Here is a 14,520-nt window from a genome sequence, read left to right on the forward strand (position 1 = left end):
CCTGCATCTATTTGTGTGAAATTACGTTTGCAACTTTTCCCTGAGGGCGTAACTTTTTTTTTTTTTTTTTCCTGCAAACACATTTTTGTCATTGATATTACTCATGCACAGCATAATTTAATCAAAGCAAGCAGGATTGTACGCCGCGTTGGTAGAGGCATTTGTTCGTATGCATTATCCATGCACTGGAAGTGCACAACTTTTCACTCAGTTTCACTCAGTGCTCACTCACAATGCATCTTGCACTCAATGTCTCTGGTTTTTACGCTTCGAGGTTCGCCCGATGGACTGTGACGTTTCCAGCCAGAGTGGAACAGAGAAATTGTGTCTGTGTACGAACAGAGCTGTGAAAAAGTTTCCCTCCGCGCAGATCTCTTTTGTCTTTGCTGTTTTTTTTGTTGTCACATTGATGTTTCAGATCATTATACAACTTCTAATATCAGACAGAACAACCTGAGTAAATACAAAATGAAGTTTTCAAATAATGATTTCATTTACTCATGAAAGAAGCCGTCCCAACAGGCCTGTTCCCGTGCGGGTACATTTTCCGTGCGCTGATGGGAAAAAAGTTGAACTTTTTGGAAGGTGGGTGTCCTGTTAGGTGGGGTTCACAACATTTCACAGAAAGATCATGTCGTCATACATGGTGGTGGTATTTGTTGCTTCAAGACCTGGACAATTCCCCATAATTGACATAAGCATGAATTCAGATTTCTGAAAAAGAAAATCCCACCATCAGTTCATGAGCTTGAGCATAAAGCCCCAGGGTGTAAGATTTTCACACTGGCGCAGCATCTAGTGATGTGCTAAATGAATTACAAACGACTTTGCCGTAATAGTTACTATTATTTGAGTATAATAAGTATGGCAGCATGTCCTCCATGTATTAGCTACTGCTAATAGCTATGATCATAGTGTGAAATGGTTTTTGACACTGTTGCCAAGTCTGTTTTTTTTTTTTTTATAAAGTCGCTTGTAAATTCCATCAGTCGCATTTTTGGGCTCTTTTCTAAACCTGCAGTCGCTTATTTGGGCTCTAAAATAAGTGACTATAAACACTGGTAAAGAGACCCGGCCGGTCCTGCTGCTGTACTACAAGCAGTGAACGGGCTGGCCGATATCCCTCCACATACTGTACATACATACACACCCTAACAAAACCACCCGTTTCTGCCAGGAGGACAGAGTAATAGCTGGACTACACTCCCCTGTTTCTAACATAATGCCAACAAATAAACTTCACTGTTAGATTAAATTAACTTACCTGTCCAGCAGAAAACCTGCAACCTCTGCATCAGTTCTGAGCCCGCGCTCCCTCAGAATGATCTCCACTCTACCTGGTAATAATAGCTTCGCCACTATACCCTCTACTTTTTTCCCCCCATTACTTTTTCTTTTCTTGGTTACTTTCTCTTCCCTCTCGCTGGGCAAAGAGTATGGATAGTCCTCCATTTCAACAGAAAACGGCCAATGAAATGATCTACGGTCGTCTTTGCTTGTTTTCTACTCCTCCTCCACCGACAGCCCGTTCTCGTATAGAAGACAGGTAGGGAAACGCATAAGGCTGACAGTTTGTCCCCTATTGATGGGGCTACTGAAATTGGAAATAGCGATGCAACACGGTGTCTCATTGTGGGTACTCCAACACCTATGTATTCCTAAACTGCTAATTATGAGAACACTTTTATTTTTGATGTGATGTTGTTGGACTTTGCCAGAATATGTAGTTATAAAAGCAATACTTGATTTTTGTTAATTAAATGCCAAATCAGTTATACATGGTCCCTTTAAGAGAGAACAATAATCTGAAGAATAACTTTTGAATGACAAAAAAAAAGAAGGATTTTGAGCTGCCCAAAGTCTAAGCTTTAACTCCATTGAGATGCTGTAAGAGGCTGTTCATGCTCAAGAGACAAAAATGTGCCTGACTTAAAACAATTCTGCAAAAAAGGGTAGGTCAAAACTTCTCCACAGGGATGGAAAAGACTTATTTGCAGTCATCACAAATACTTGAAAGAAGTTGTTGCTGCTAAGGAAGGAAAACCCAACTATTAGCTTTAGGTGGCGATTACTTTTACACTTAGGGGCAGGTTGGTTTGGACAGTTCTTTCCCCCAAATAAACTAAATCATCATTTGAAACCATTTTCTGTTCACTCACGCTAACCTTGATATAGAAATTTGTTTGATGATTGAACCCTTTTTAACAGAAAAGACTGTACGTGATTTCCAAACAACCGTTTTCGTCCTCAGGAATATCGCATTAGAGTTAACAGTAAAACTCAACTTGTACATTAAGGAAGAAGCCTGAACTATTGCCCAGACGTTGTTAGCTATGCTTGGCTGAGGTGGTAAAATTGGTGTGCCAACATGGGTGTCATTTAGACCGTGGACCCTGGGAGCACACCCCGACCACTCTCCGAAATGGCCCATTTCGTTTCCATTACTTTTTAAAAGCATAATTTGTTAAAAATGCTCTGAAAAATAGCTTCTGAGGAGAAGCGAGGTTTTGAGTGGAAGCACATCTCCCTTGGGTGTGTGAGAGAGGAGGACCTGCATGCTATCACAGCCACGGTAAAGTACATGCCACAGGCAGCGGGGCATAATAGCTGATGCCAGAGTGTCCTCAAGCACTCATAGGTTGCAGAATATTGGTGTTAGAAGACTACAGAGCAGGTTTAGTGTTTATAAATCCCTGCAAAATGTCTTAAAACCGCCCTTTATTGTCAGGGCAGACTGGAGGCTTGTAGCCTGAATGCTCACAACCGCAGTCTGAGGATGCGAAACAGGGCAAGTGCACAACTGCTAATGAAATCTTGAATGCATTACATTTAGTCAAGTGCTCTATTTCTAATTAGTTACCAATGTAAGCAGGCCTGAAGTACAAGGCATTATTAATAACAATAATAGTTAAAGTTCATTTATTTTTAAGAAGGTAGTGATACACCTGGATCAAGAGACATGTCAGCATGGGGTTCATGAGAAGGAGAAGATTTTCGAAATGTTTTGGGGAAAAGTAAGAATCCCTGGATCTAGTTTTTCACAAGTAGATTAAAGGTTTAACAAACCACAAGAATTTACAACCAGTGTAGAATTATATATCACTATTTAAGCAAATACTTTAATTACACGTTCTCTTTTGTGAAAATATTTGGAAAACATTTAATGTTCTGTTTTATATAAAAGAGGAAAAACTAAAAAGGATACAATAATATATTGAAATAACATTGATTATTATGCTCACAATAATTCTCTAAAACATTTAATGATTGATATTTTGATACATGAGATTAAGCGAAAGGTTTGGATAAACAACCATGAAGTTAAGTATTGTTTAAGTAAAAGCCCTGACTATTCCTGGGTGTCGGTCTATTCTCTTCAGAGTAATGTTGTTGGTATGATAGGATGGTGTTAGTTCATTAATTGGTTGTGCTATGTGTTCAGGTATCAAGCCTGCTGTCAGCTGCTTAATTAATATGTTAAATATAGTTTCATAACAGTGATGGGTGGCGCTCCATCGTTTTCCATCCCATAATTCTGAACTATTGCCTCTGTAGCAGTAGTTCAAAACAGCCACAGTTGTCTCTTCTGTAAGCGAGGGAAAAGTCTTTTTTTCAGCCAACTAACTAGCATGGCAACAGGTAGGGGAGGGGCGCTAATAGCTAATGTCTAAATTGATGTACGTCCGATTTTAGCTATTTAAAATACCTCAAACTGAAAATGTTCACATCAGGGAGATACAATGCTTTTTTTTTTTTTTTTTAGCAGATATAAACAGTCTGAAATTAAATCAAATGTTACACTTGGTGCTGTTTTATTCAAGTAATAACTTCACAGAATCTCACTTCAAAAGATCATAACTAACATATTTGGGTTGATGTTGAATTAAGCCAAATGCGAGTATTTGCACAATAACAATGAATAAAACATTACCCCTTTTAAATGTCTTATCTGAACAGGAGAAATAGCAAACTACCAAACGAAATAATGATTTTAATCAAAACCTCTGTTACTTCTTTCGATAGCACTTCTTTCGATAGCACTTCTTTCGATAGCATGTGGTCTGATGCTTTATCTTTGGAGCATTATTATTAAATTTTAAGAAAAAGACTGGAATGGTGACCTGCCCGATGACCGCTGGAGATAGGCACCAGCCCCCCACGGCCCTCCATGGCTAAGCAGGTACAGACGATGGATGAATGAATGAATGGATATCAAATTTCACCAAGTAGAATTTGACAAATCTAATTCTTAGAAAAACAGGCCGGTCCAAGCCGACTGTGAGTAAACTGGCCGATTTCAGTCACTGTCGGATTGATTAGTTCATCACTATTTGTGGCAACTTCATACCTCGCTGTCCGCTCTGCCATCCGCTCAATGGCGACGCCCGTGTAATTTCAGCACTGGTGACAGTGACAATAAAACTCCCATTTAAGGAGCGGTGCCAGATACACAGAGCATAAGGATAATTGTGAGCCAGATAGTCGTGTGCAGAAGAAAACAATTAATAATGATTGGGGTTTTTTTTTTAAGAATTACAGTTCGGGGAGATTAGCTGTTTTATTTGTGTGGGTAATTTATCTCTCAAGGATGACAAGGACACAGCAACTGGATATTGATATTTTGTGAGAAATTACTTTATTCTTTCTTTTCAATTCCTTTCAGTTACAGTTGACAAAACAGGGTATTATCGCCCCATTTGAGCCCGAGGCGAAAAAATGGTTTTCTGGAACACTGTGGTTCAACTAAATCAAAAATAATATGAGTACTATACTAGCATTATATACTATAATAAGACCTTAAGCCGTCTGTGTAACAGAGGCAGTAGAAGTGACTTGTGATGGCTGCAAGGTTATTGCTGTCAAAGTCGAACTCTGAGACGGCGAAAGGTTTCCGTTTAAAAAGCAGCGACTCTCCCTCAGGTTAGTCATGAGACATCAACACGATGTCACGGACTTGATTCACTTTTTCTGATCAGTGTGCTGGTGAGTAGCATTAAACTCCTTAAATAGATGTTAGACCTCAGAGGCATGTATTCTGGTCCAAGTTTCTGGCATCACATGCCGGTCACCTCCGGCTCCGTAGTGACAGAATGTTGAACTTTAGTTTAGCAAAGCTGCACAATATACTGAGTCAGAATCATGGTGTGCAGTATTACTCTAGGTTCATAGTCTGAATGCACGCGTGCCATATTTGGCCAGTTTGAAACTATAGCAATAAAGATGAATTTTATATATAATCATCTTTATTGCTATAGTAACGTCCAGTGACGTTTAAGAAGAAATCTTTATTTGTCATTGCAATTGTGCATTCCAATTAAATTTGTCTTCTGCATTTAACCCGTCCCTCAGGGTGTAGTGGGCGGCTATCACAGCGCCCAGGGAGGAATCTGGGGCTAAGGGTCTTCCTCAGGGGTTCGAAGCAGGTACTTGCAGCCTTCTCAGAGCATAACTGTGCTGCTCTAACATCTAGGCCATCACTCCCCTCGATTGACCCTTATTGCCTTTTATGGCCACACATTACATACAATGCCTAGCAAAATGTATTCATATCTGCTAAAATTACAATGTGCACAAACAGACACTTGTGTTTTATTGGGGTTTTATTTTGCACAACACAAGGCATAACTGTGATGTTTAACTAAATGGAACCACGGTTTTCAAAATGGTTCACATGTTCAAATCTGAACATTGTGTTGAGCTTTGGCTAACGGGTAAACAGAGTTTACTGTGTGTAATTTAATCTGATCTAAACAGAAGATGGCAAGAAAAAGTGATGTGAGTGTGGACACACCTACACACAGCAGATTGACCCACCTGTTAGAAGTAGGAAGTCTCAGAGAAAGGGATGAGAACTTTGTGATGAGGAGAGAGAATAGAAAGTGCCAGGAAAAGCGTAGCTTCAATGCACTTCAGTATTTAATGATAATGATGTATTTCCTACAATAAAGCAGCCCAAATCTTTGGAAAAACTCAGTTATACACCAACAGAGCTTCCTAAATAAACAATATAACCAAAATGACTTATTTGTGGCCATCCTGTGCCTGTTTACTCATCCCAGTGCCAGACTGCATTTCTCTCATCTCTAGCATAGCATTTTTAATGCAAATAGAGGAAAAGCAACCATACTGAAAGTCTGGTTCAATTGAGTCGGGAGGCGCATGAAAATAAAAAGAGTTAAAACAGGCAGCGAAGCAAATCTTCGCCTCCAGTTATTTTGACAAGTTTATCCTCTGGAATGTTTTCTATCCAAATCAGTGGCATGAATGCTGGATGCATTAAAGCAAAAAAGGGCAAATTGCATTTAGTATTTTCTGGATATTTTGGGTCCTTTTAGTTGCTGGAAAATGGAGCCCAGAAAGACATCTGAGCAGCTGTACCCCCCCCCCCCCCCACCCCCCCCCGCTCGTTGTATCACACGCTTGAGCTTTGACAATGGCCAACACCAGGAGCCTTCATCTGTTAACAGAGGAGCGGTGGAGATGATTTAGCTCAGAGCGCACCTGAACCACACAGTCCCTCAGGTTTGCTTGTATTATTTCACAGCGAGGAACTCCTCTCTAATGCAGCTCCTGGCAGCCTTAGGATACTCGGAGCAGGCTTCCATCAGCTGTGACGCTAACGGGGACCGCTGCCAGCCACTTTGTAGCTCGTAGTAAAGCATATAGTGACAGTCTAGATTGGATCCTTACCAGGGCCTTATACGCCTCATAAATGTTTAATTTCCCTCTCCGGTTGTTATTGATACAGGCAGGGAGGGGTGTTAAAGCAATCAGTAGGAACAAGGAACGCTCACGCCTTTTGTCTTGAGTTTAATATTCATGTAATAAAACGCCGCTGCCGCGTGGAGGAAGCACGAGGCTTACCTCGCTGAAGCAACTCACTTTGGGTTTTGCTTCACTGCCAGAAATAGAGAGATGAAAAGATGCGAGGGGAGCTATCACCAGCTCAAATCGCAGGTGCCTCAACCTGGGTGAAAGAAGCTAAACTCTGTCTGCCAGAAGACACAGAAGCAGACATAAACCCGGAGGAGGAGGCTGCGCACCAGTTGAGAGAATTGGAGGGGGTGGGGTTGGGGGGGGGGTCCTCCTTCTCTGGCTTTGTTTGAACAGGGATGGATAAATTCCTTCCCCACCGTGAGAGTGTTTTTCCATGCTGACTGAGGCGCAGCGGGACTGAACCGGCAATTAGACAGTGAGGAGAGAGGAGGTCTGGCTGGGAAGTGGGAGGCGGTGGCGGGTAGGGGAGCGAGGAAAGGCACAGACTTCGACAGAGATGTCTCTGGTGGTGAGGAGTGGGATCAAAGCTAGTTTTAAGGAAGAAAGGATGGAGAGAATGTGGGTGCCGGGATGAATAAAGAAACTAGCACTTTATCTTGCTGTTTGTTGTGTATGCACCATCATGAGGGTACATAATCCCTACCCTCAGCTCCATCATTCCTACACACAGTTATACACACACAGCCCATACAGTTTATTTTCTCTCAAGTATGCACGCTTTATCCTGTGTGAGCATAACCTGCCATGCAAAAGTATTCCACCCTTTTCAACTTTTTTAATGTTACAACCACGAACTTTAAGGCATTTTGTGGGGATTGTATGTGATAGACCCTCACAAAGTAATGCAGAGGTGAGCCAAGGTTTTCCAAATGTTTGACAGATACAGATTTAGAAATTTTTGTTTCCTGCTTCTTTTGCTCTGAGACGCTAAAATAAAACACAAAGCAATTCCTGGCATTCAGAAACCACCCACACTTGGGTGTAATTCAGTCTCAGGATAACTCCACCTGTCCTGTGAAGGCATCAGATGCTTAGTGAACAAACGGTATCATGAAGAACACAGCAGACAGGTTGACGCTAAAGTTGAGGAGAAGTTTTAAGCTGTGATCAGGTTTTGAAACACAATGGCAAGTTTGAAACGTCTCACGGAAAAAAATATTCAGCCCATCGCCCTAAAATTAAAACGGTAAAGCAAAACTGCAACCCCACCGAGACACAGCAGTCCACTTAGAGGGATAGGTTGGAATAACAGAGAAGATTAATCAAACACGTATGGTGACTCTGGAGAAGTGACTCAGTAGACAAATCTGTGGACAGAACAACTGCTGTATTATGTCACATTAAACCAGCCTTCATGGAAGAGTGTCAAGAAGAAGTTTTTTGTTTTTTAAAGGATATAACGAGCTCCGCCCCCATCCCATGGAGGAGACGCAGCCAAAATGTAGAAGAAAGCATTCAGATGAGACTAGAAGTGAGATCTGTGGACTAAAAGCAACATTCTATGTGTCGTCAAAAATTACCCGTTCCCACATCGAACACAGACCGATCATAGTAACCCGCTCCAAGGTGGTACCTGGTGCTGCCATTATCATGCTGTGAGGATAGTTTTTTTTTTTAGTTCCTCAAAGTTGATGGGAAGACGAAGAGAGCTACATGCAGGGCAGTCCTGGCGGAAACCCTGTTTACCTTCCAGCTGGAGAACGACCCTAAACATGCAACCAGAGCTACAATGCTCTCTTCTAGTTTCAGAATGACCCAGACAATGTCCAGATCTAAATACAGATCAGCTGAGAAGCTGTAGCAAGACAAAAACAGCTGTCCACCGACGTTCTTCATCCAATCTGGCTGTGAGCTGTTTTGGGGAAGCTGGTAGAGACAAACCCTTAAAGACTTGCAGCTTTTTTTTTTCTTCAGGAAAAAAAGAGGGGAAAAAAGAAAGAAAGAGAAAAAGGGAAATAGATAAAAAAGACTTGCAGCTGTAGGGGGTTTCATTGATATATCACTGTGGTAAGATATGTCAATGGTTGTTTTCATTCTTTTTTGTTTAACTTTTTAGTGTGTTTTATGTATATATTTTTTATGTATCAGTTTTTTGTGCAGCACTTTGGTCAGATTCTATGTTGTTTTTGAAGTGCTCTAGAAATAAAATGGTATGGTATGGTTCTACAAAGTGTTGACACATTTGGATAAATAGGTATTCTACAAGCCTACTATGCCTTTCAGATCCTTAAATATAAAACGTATGAAAACTTTTCTTTCCATTCGTAATCATGTTCTACTTTGTGTTGGTCTATCACATTAAATCTCAATGAAATGTAACAAGACAAAATGTAAAAAAAAAAAAAAAAAACAGGCAGGGGCGGGGGGGGGGGGGAGTGAATACTTTTGGTATTAGGTAGGTTCTCCCCTGGCACTCAGGCGCCCTCCAAAAACCCACAAGTTTGGCTAATTGGTTACTTTACAAGTACATGTTCCTTGAGGAGCAAGTGTTGTTTGCGCTGTGAAAGACTTGCCCTACGACTGCCCCCAAAACACTGGATGGAGCCCAGAGAATGGCTGCATGGTGTTGTTTGAGCGGACTAATTGTGTCCTGATAGATTTGTCTACTTCTCTGTTCGCCAGCACGTCTCACGCCAGAAAATGAAAACGTCTTGAGCAAATATGCAAAATTGCCACTCACACATCTCAAAAACAAACTGTGCTGCAGCTGCATTTTGAAGTCAAAGCTTTAGCTCTCTTGGGTATCTGGGGACCACAGCAGAGGTTGTGAGTAAGCCTTGTGGATTATGAACATGTGCAGATATGCCTGGAGGACAGAGAGATGTGCGAGTCTCTGGTCAGAAGGCTGGATGCCATGAAGGCTGAGTAATCTCTTTCGCCTTCTATTTCTGTATGTTTGGCCTTTTACCTATCTGTCTATCTCCCTAATATCCTCTCTGCCACTAAGTACTGAACCAGGATTCTGCACCAGAGAGCAAAATAAAAAAGCGAAGAAGGAAAAAAAAAAAAAACAGGGAGGAAGAGAGAGGGGGAGAATAAGAAATGTGAGCAGATGGGCAATCTGTGTAAGCGAGGTAACTTGATGAAAACACAAGAGAAACAAGAAGGGGGAGGAAAGAGGTGGTTTTAAAGGGTGGAGGCAGTGTTAAGGCAGATGGATGTAGAAGCGGGACAAGGATGAGGCAGATGGGTAGAAAGGAGTGAAAGATTTTACAGATGGCTACTGACTGCGTTTGCAGGATGTGCCTCCGATTATACATACATGGCATTTGCAGGGCCACTGTCCGCATCAATGTTGATTTTCCTCTCAACAAAACCCCCAGTGGCGCGTTTGGTCCAGTGAGTTAATTAGCTGCATGCCTCAGTACTCACCCTGGTCCCATATGTATGTTCCACACCTGGTGCCATTCCTCTCAAACTCACAGAGCACCTCCCATCTCGACACGATTTACCCATTTCACACAGTCTGGCATTGCCTTTTGCGTGCCAGACAAACAGAGGAGTGTTAATGAGTGATACCTGCATTAGTAACCCACGCTTGATGTCGCCTGAAGGTGTTGCTGGGACTGTTGTCTGTTTGTGTTTAATTTTCTAGCTGCACACGGATATGGACAGAGGGGACGGGCGCACCAAATACATGCTGGAGGGGGAGGGAGTCGGCTCCGTGTTTGTCATTGACGGAAACACGGGGAACATCCACGTCACCAAGTCCCTGGACCGGGAGGAGAAAGACGAGTACCGCCTCGTAGCGACGGCCACGGACCGGGAGACCGGCCGAGCCCTGGAGCCCTCCTCGGAGTTCATCATCAGGGTACAGGACATCAACGACAACCCGCCCGTCTTCCCCAACGAGCCCTATGTTGCCATGGTGCCGGAGATGGCCAACATAGGTACGGCGCCGGAGGGGCAAGAAAATGATACTGGTGAATGAATCGTTGGTGGATGTAAAATGCCACCGGTGCTATCCTGTTGGGGGGGGGGGAGGGGGGGGCAACAACATATTTGCTGGATGGATTTTAGTAGAGACAGTCGGCAAAACAACACTGAGTCTGTCTGAAATACTGCATCACTCCTTCTCTTGTTCACTTCTGCCCATATCAGTCAGAGCTAGAGATCCCTCTGCAGTGAACTTGTAAAATAAAGAAAGATACTACATTACTAAGGAATGATCTGTTACACAAAAGAAATTTGCCTCTACAGAATGTAGCAAATCAGTTGTGGGAATATATAATCTGCTTTTCTTCCAAACAGAAAAGCTTGTCAGCAACAGAAATTTGTTGGGGCCTCCCTTTAACCAGCTGTTGCCAGTTTGTAGCAACAAGTTGGGGTGGGGGATCTCCAGTCATTGGGACTTCTTCTACCATATTATTAAAATGACTTTAGATCGATATAACATAAAAGCTTTTTAAAACCGGAACTAAAGCCTTTGAATCCATTGATACCGCTACCAGGTCCATGCTCAATAGAAACTAAATGTGCTTTTGCCAAAGTCCAGTTACTAAAATGGACCCTACACCTACAGTTCAGACCAAAATTATTTCTACTCCCGGACAGTTAATGTTTAAAGTAATATTTTATTTCACAAACATGTCTCTTATGACGGAAAGTGATGTTAACATTTTGGAGCACAAGGCCGAGTCTTGACTTGAAGCTCTGTGGAGGAAGCTAACGATTAGGGTGATGGCAAGGAGTCCTACCGACGTCAAAAACTTGGAGCTCAACACTAAAGATGAATCATTAAAAATACCTTGCAACGATTACTATAACGATTTATAGTAATCGTTGCAATGCCAATAAAGAATTTTCTATTAGAGTTTTAACATATCACTTTGATTAAAAGCAAAAAAAAAAAAAAATGATACTAATTTTACATTGTTTTGTTATCTGTTTCATTTCCCATCAGACGCTAACGTCTTGGTTAAATGAAAAAAATTTTTACAGCTAAATCTGCAAGGTGATTAAAGAAATAAAAAGGGTATATTACAACTATAAAAATATCACCTTGTTGGCATGCTAACCTGCAATTTTGCAGCAAATAAATAAGAAACTAAATATTGTAATGATGTAAGAATGTAGATTTTTTTTACACACTCACTCTTGCTTGTCAAAGATTCAGTTGTTTTAAGTATTTAGATTATTGCTGTGACCGTATTAAGCTAATGTTAAGTGTGTAGCCATTTTCTTGTAGTAATTTTCTGGTTTATGAAAATCAACACACAATTATCTTAGTTGAATGACATGTTTTCTTGTCTCTCCTGTCTTAGACAAATAGATCTCTATGATTTTCATGTTAACATCCCAGGGAAACAGCAAGTCTTAAATTAGTAATTAGACATTCCTAGACAGTCAGATTTTTTTTAACGCTTCAGTCACATGTATTTTTTTTAGGCCTGCCAGTAATTGTATCACTTTTGATTTTGTCAAAACAGGCATTTTATAATGTGGGGTTTTACTCACATTGGACTCGAACTAAAGTTTAGATTCCTCTTGTGTTTTTCAGCGTGATATATATTGCAGCGATAAAAGGTGAATTTGTTTTGAGACAGGCTACAGATCTTTGCCAGAGGTGCCAATTAGTGTGGAGGGTACTGCATCTGATCATGAACTCTACATGATAAACACATTAAAAATAAAATAAAAATCCTGGGATCAACAATGTCATTAGAATTCATCACACGTCCGTTCTGAAGAGCCAAAGATTTTTTTTTTTTTCACCAGTCAGTCTAACAGCTGCTGAGATATTTCAGCCAGGATTAAGTGCTGGACTGAAAATCAGACTGGTTGTCGATTTACTGATAGCCTGGATATAAAGTCATGCATTTTTATACTTTTCCTAGAATGTCTAAAGTTCTGTGAAAATCTTTTTTCTGCAAGGGAGCCAGATATTATTGTTATCTTTTTGATTATTCTTAATTATTTGCCAAGTTTTCTTAAAGTATTTTTTTATTAGACTTTGGATGCTATTGAGCTCATTTTATTTTCCTTGTACCCCATCATGACAGCATACTGTCCAGTGTGTTTAACAATAATAAGAAAAGTGGACAAAAGCAGCGTCGTGTACAACATAAAGATCCGTGTTTAAAGTTCCAGTTTGTCACCTTGAGAACAACAGGTCCTACTAAGCTTTCTTAATTGTCTGGCTATTGTGTTGTAATTTGTTATTTAATCAACATAAAATCTCCCCTCCTAAATAAAAACCTTCATGGTGACGTCACACGAGGCAAGAGACCAGAGGACGTCCAAGTAGTTTCAGTTGTGTTGTTCTTGTCCTTGACTATGGATCCACTTTGATATGTATTAGGTATGATTGCAGCAAAATATTTGAGCTGTATGTGAGATCACTGTATTACTTCAGGAAATTTTAGCCCCTGTAAAACACTTTGATGCAGTTTATGAAGAGGACTAATGCAGACTGGAATAGCCAGGCTTGATACTGACGATCTTCACAGTTCATTTCAGGCCAACTTGTTATAACAACCATGTCTTTCAGTTGATGAGTCCCATCGGGGTGATTTTCTTGCCCCCAGAATGTTTCCTGCAGAAATGCTGCATCTATCCACCTCTGCTGAAAATGATTATGGTATATAATAAACCCAATGGGGAGTCTCTGGCTGAAACATGTAAACATAATCCCCTCACCACCTAAATGCAACTTGAATAATTTTGCATGTATGTATCAAAAATTGCTGCTTAAAGGTCAAGTTTCTTGTCCACCATAAAGTTTACGGCTGCCGGCTGATCAAGGGGTTATTTGAGAAAGGCCGTTCAGCAAACCCTAAGTCTATCCACCCAACTCTGGGTCATCTAACCTGGATCGGGAAAACTTTTCGGTTTTCAGACCAGCTGATATCAGTCATTTCATTTAACCCTGAATTACTACCTCTCGAGTTAGACTCGTTCACAGGCGTAGATAATCGCTGTCTTCAACAGAGCTCAGATGCCTCAATTCAAAACATCAACCGCTGGAAAAAAATAAAATGATGATGCCAGCACAGGTTGACATCCTTCTTGAAGCTCCTCAATAATATCCAATTACATGTTCAGTAAAAAAGTAAGTTGTCAGCAGCAGAAAAAGAGAGAAAGGCTGCCCGACTGAATGTGAAACTTCGGCATGAATTTTGGTTTCTGTATCTTTCTGTGTTCACAATAGCAGCATAGTGACTTCATTAAAGAGTGGTGAACTGAATAAAATCATTTTCATTGCATATTGTGTAATATATCAGACATAATTCTGACTTAAGAGAGTAAAAATATTAGTATAACATGCAATTCAGAAAATTAGGAGATGATTAAATTATTTTTCAGGCTTTTACAGTAAATAAGAAGAGCAAGAAAATAGTTTTAACACAGTTGTCGTCTTTCCTAAAATGATACTTCTTTGGATCAACATTTAATTTTTTGTGCTAAATATTTTTCCTTCACAAGAGGAGAACTGTCTCTGTGGGGTTGACAGAGAGGAGTGTAGAGAGAAAGATAGAAGCATGTTTTAGTATTAAAGAACACTTCAGTACCCATTCACCTTCCTTAACAAATTGTACAGTCTGGTCCTTTAACAGAGCTGGGTTGGGTAGCACCAGGATGGAGGTCCGTCAGCCTCCACAACACAGATTAATGCCATGTAAATTCTGATGAAACATTATGAAGTAATATTTCAATGTATATTAAAATATCATCCGCATATTACTCAACTACTAGTAAAGAAGTTGAACTGGGAGGATTTTCATCCAATTACAGATATGACAA

At 40.7% G+C, this 14,520-nt stretch overlaps 1 protein-coding gene across 1 annotated transcript in view; it reads left to right on the forward strand.

The window, feature by feature from the left end:
* The window catches only part of LOC105925324 (cadherin-24), a 55,585-nt gene that overhangs the window by 9,303 nt on the left and 31,762 nt on the right, over nt 1-14,520 (forward strand). The window contains exon 3 of the mRNA XM_012861103.3: nt 10,373-10,667. Coding sequence (XP_012716557.3) covers nt 10,373-10,667 — 295 coding nt within the window. The remainder of the gene's footprint in view (nt 1-10,372; nt 10,668-14,520) is intronic.

This window comes from Fundulus heteroclitus, chromosome 9 (assembly GCF_011125445.2).
Source record: "Fundulus heteroclitus isolate FHET01 chromosome 9, MU-UCD_Fhet_4.1, whole genome shotgun sequence".
NCBI classification, from domain to species: Eukaryota; Metazoa; Chordata; class Actinopteri; order Cyprinodontiformes; family Fundulidae; genus Fundulus; species Fundulus heteroclitus.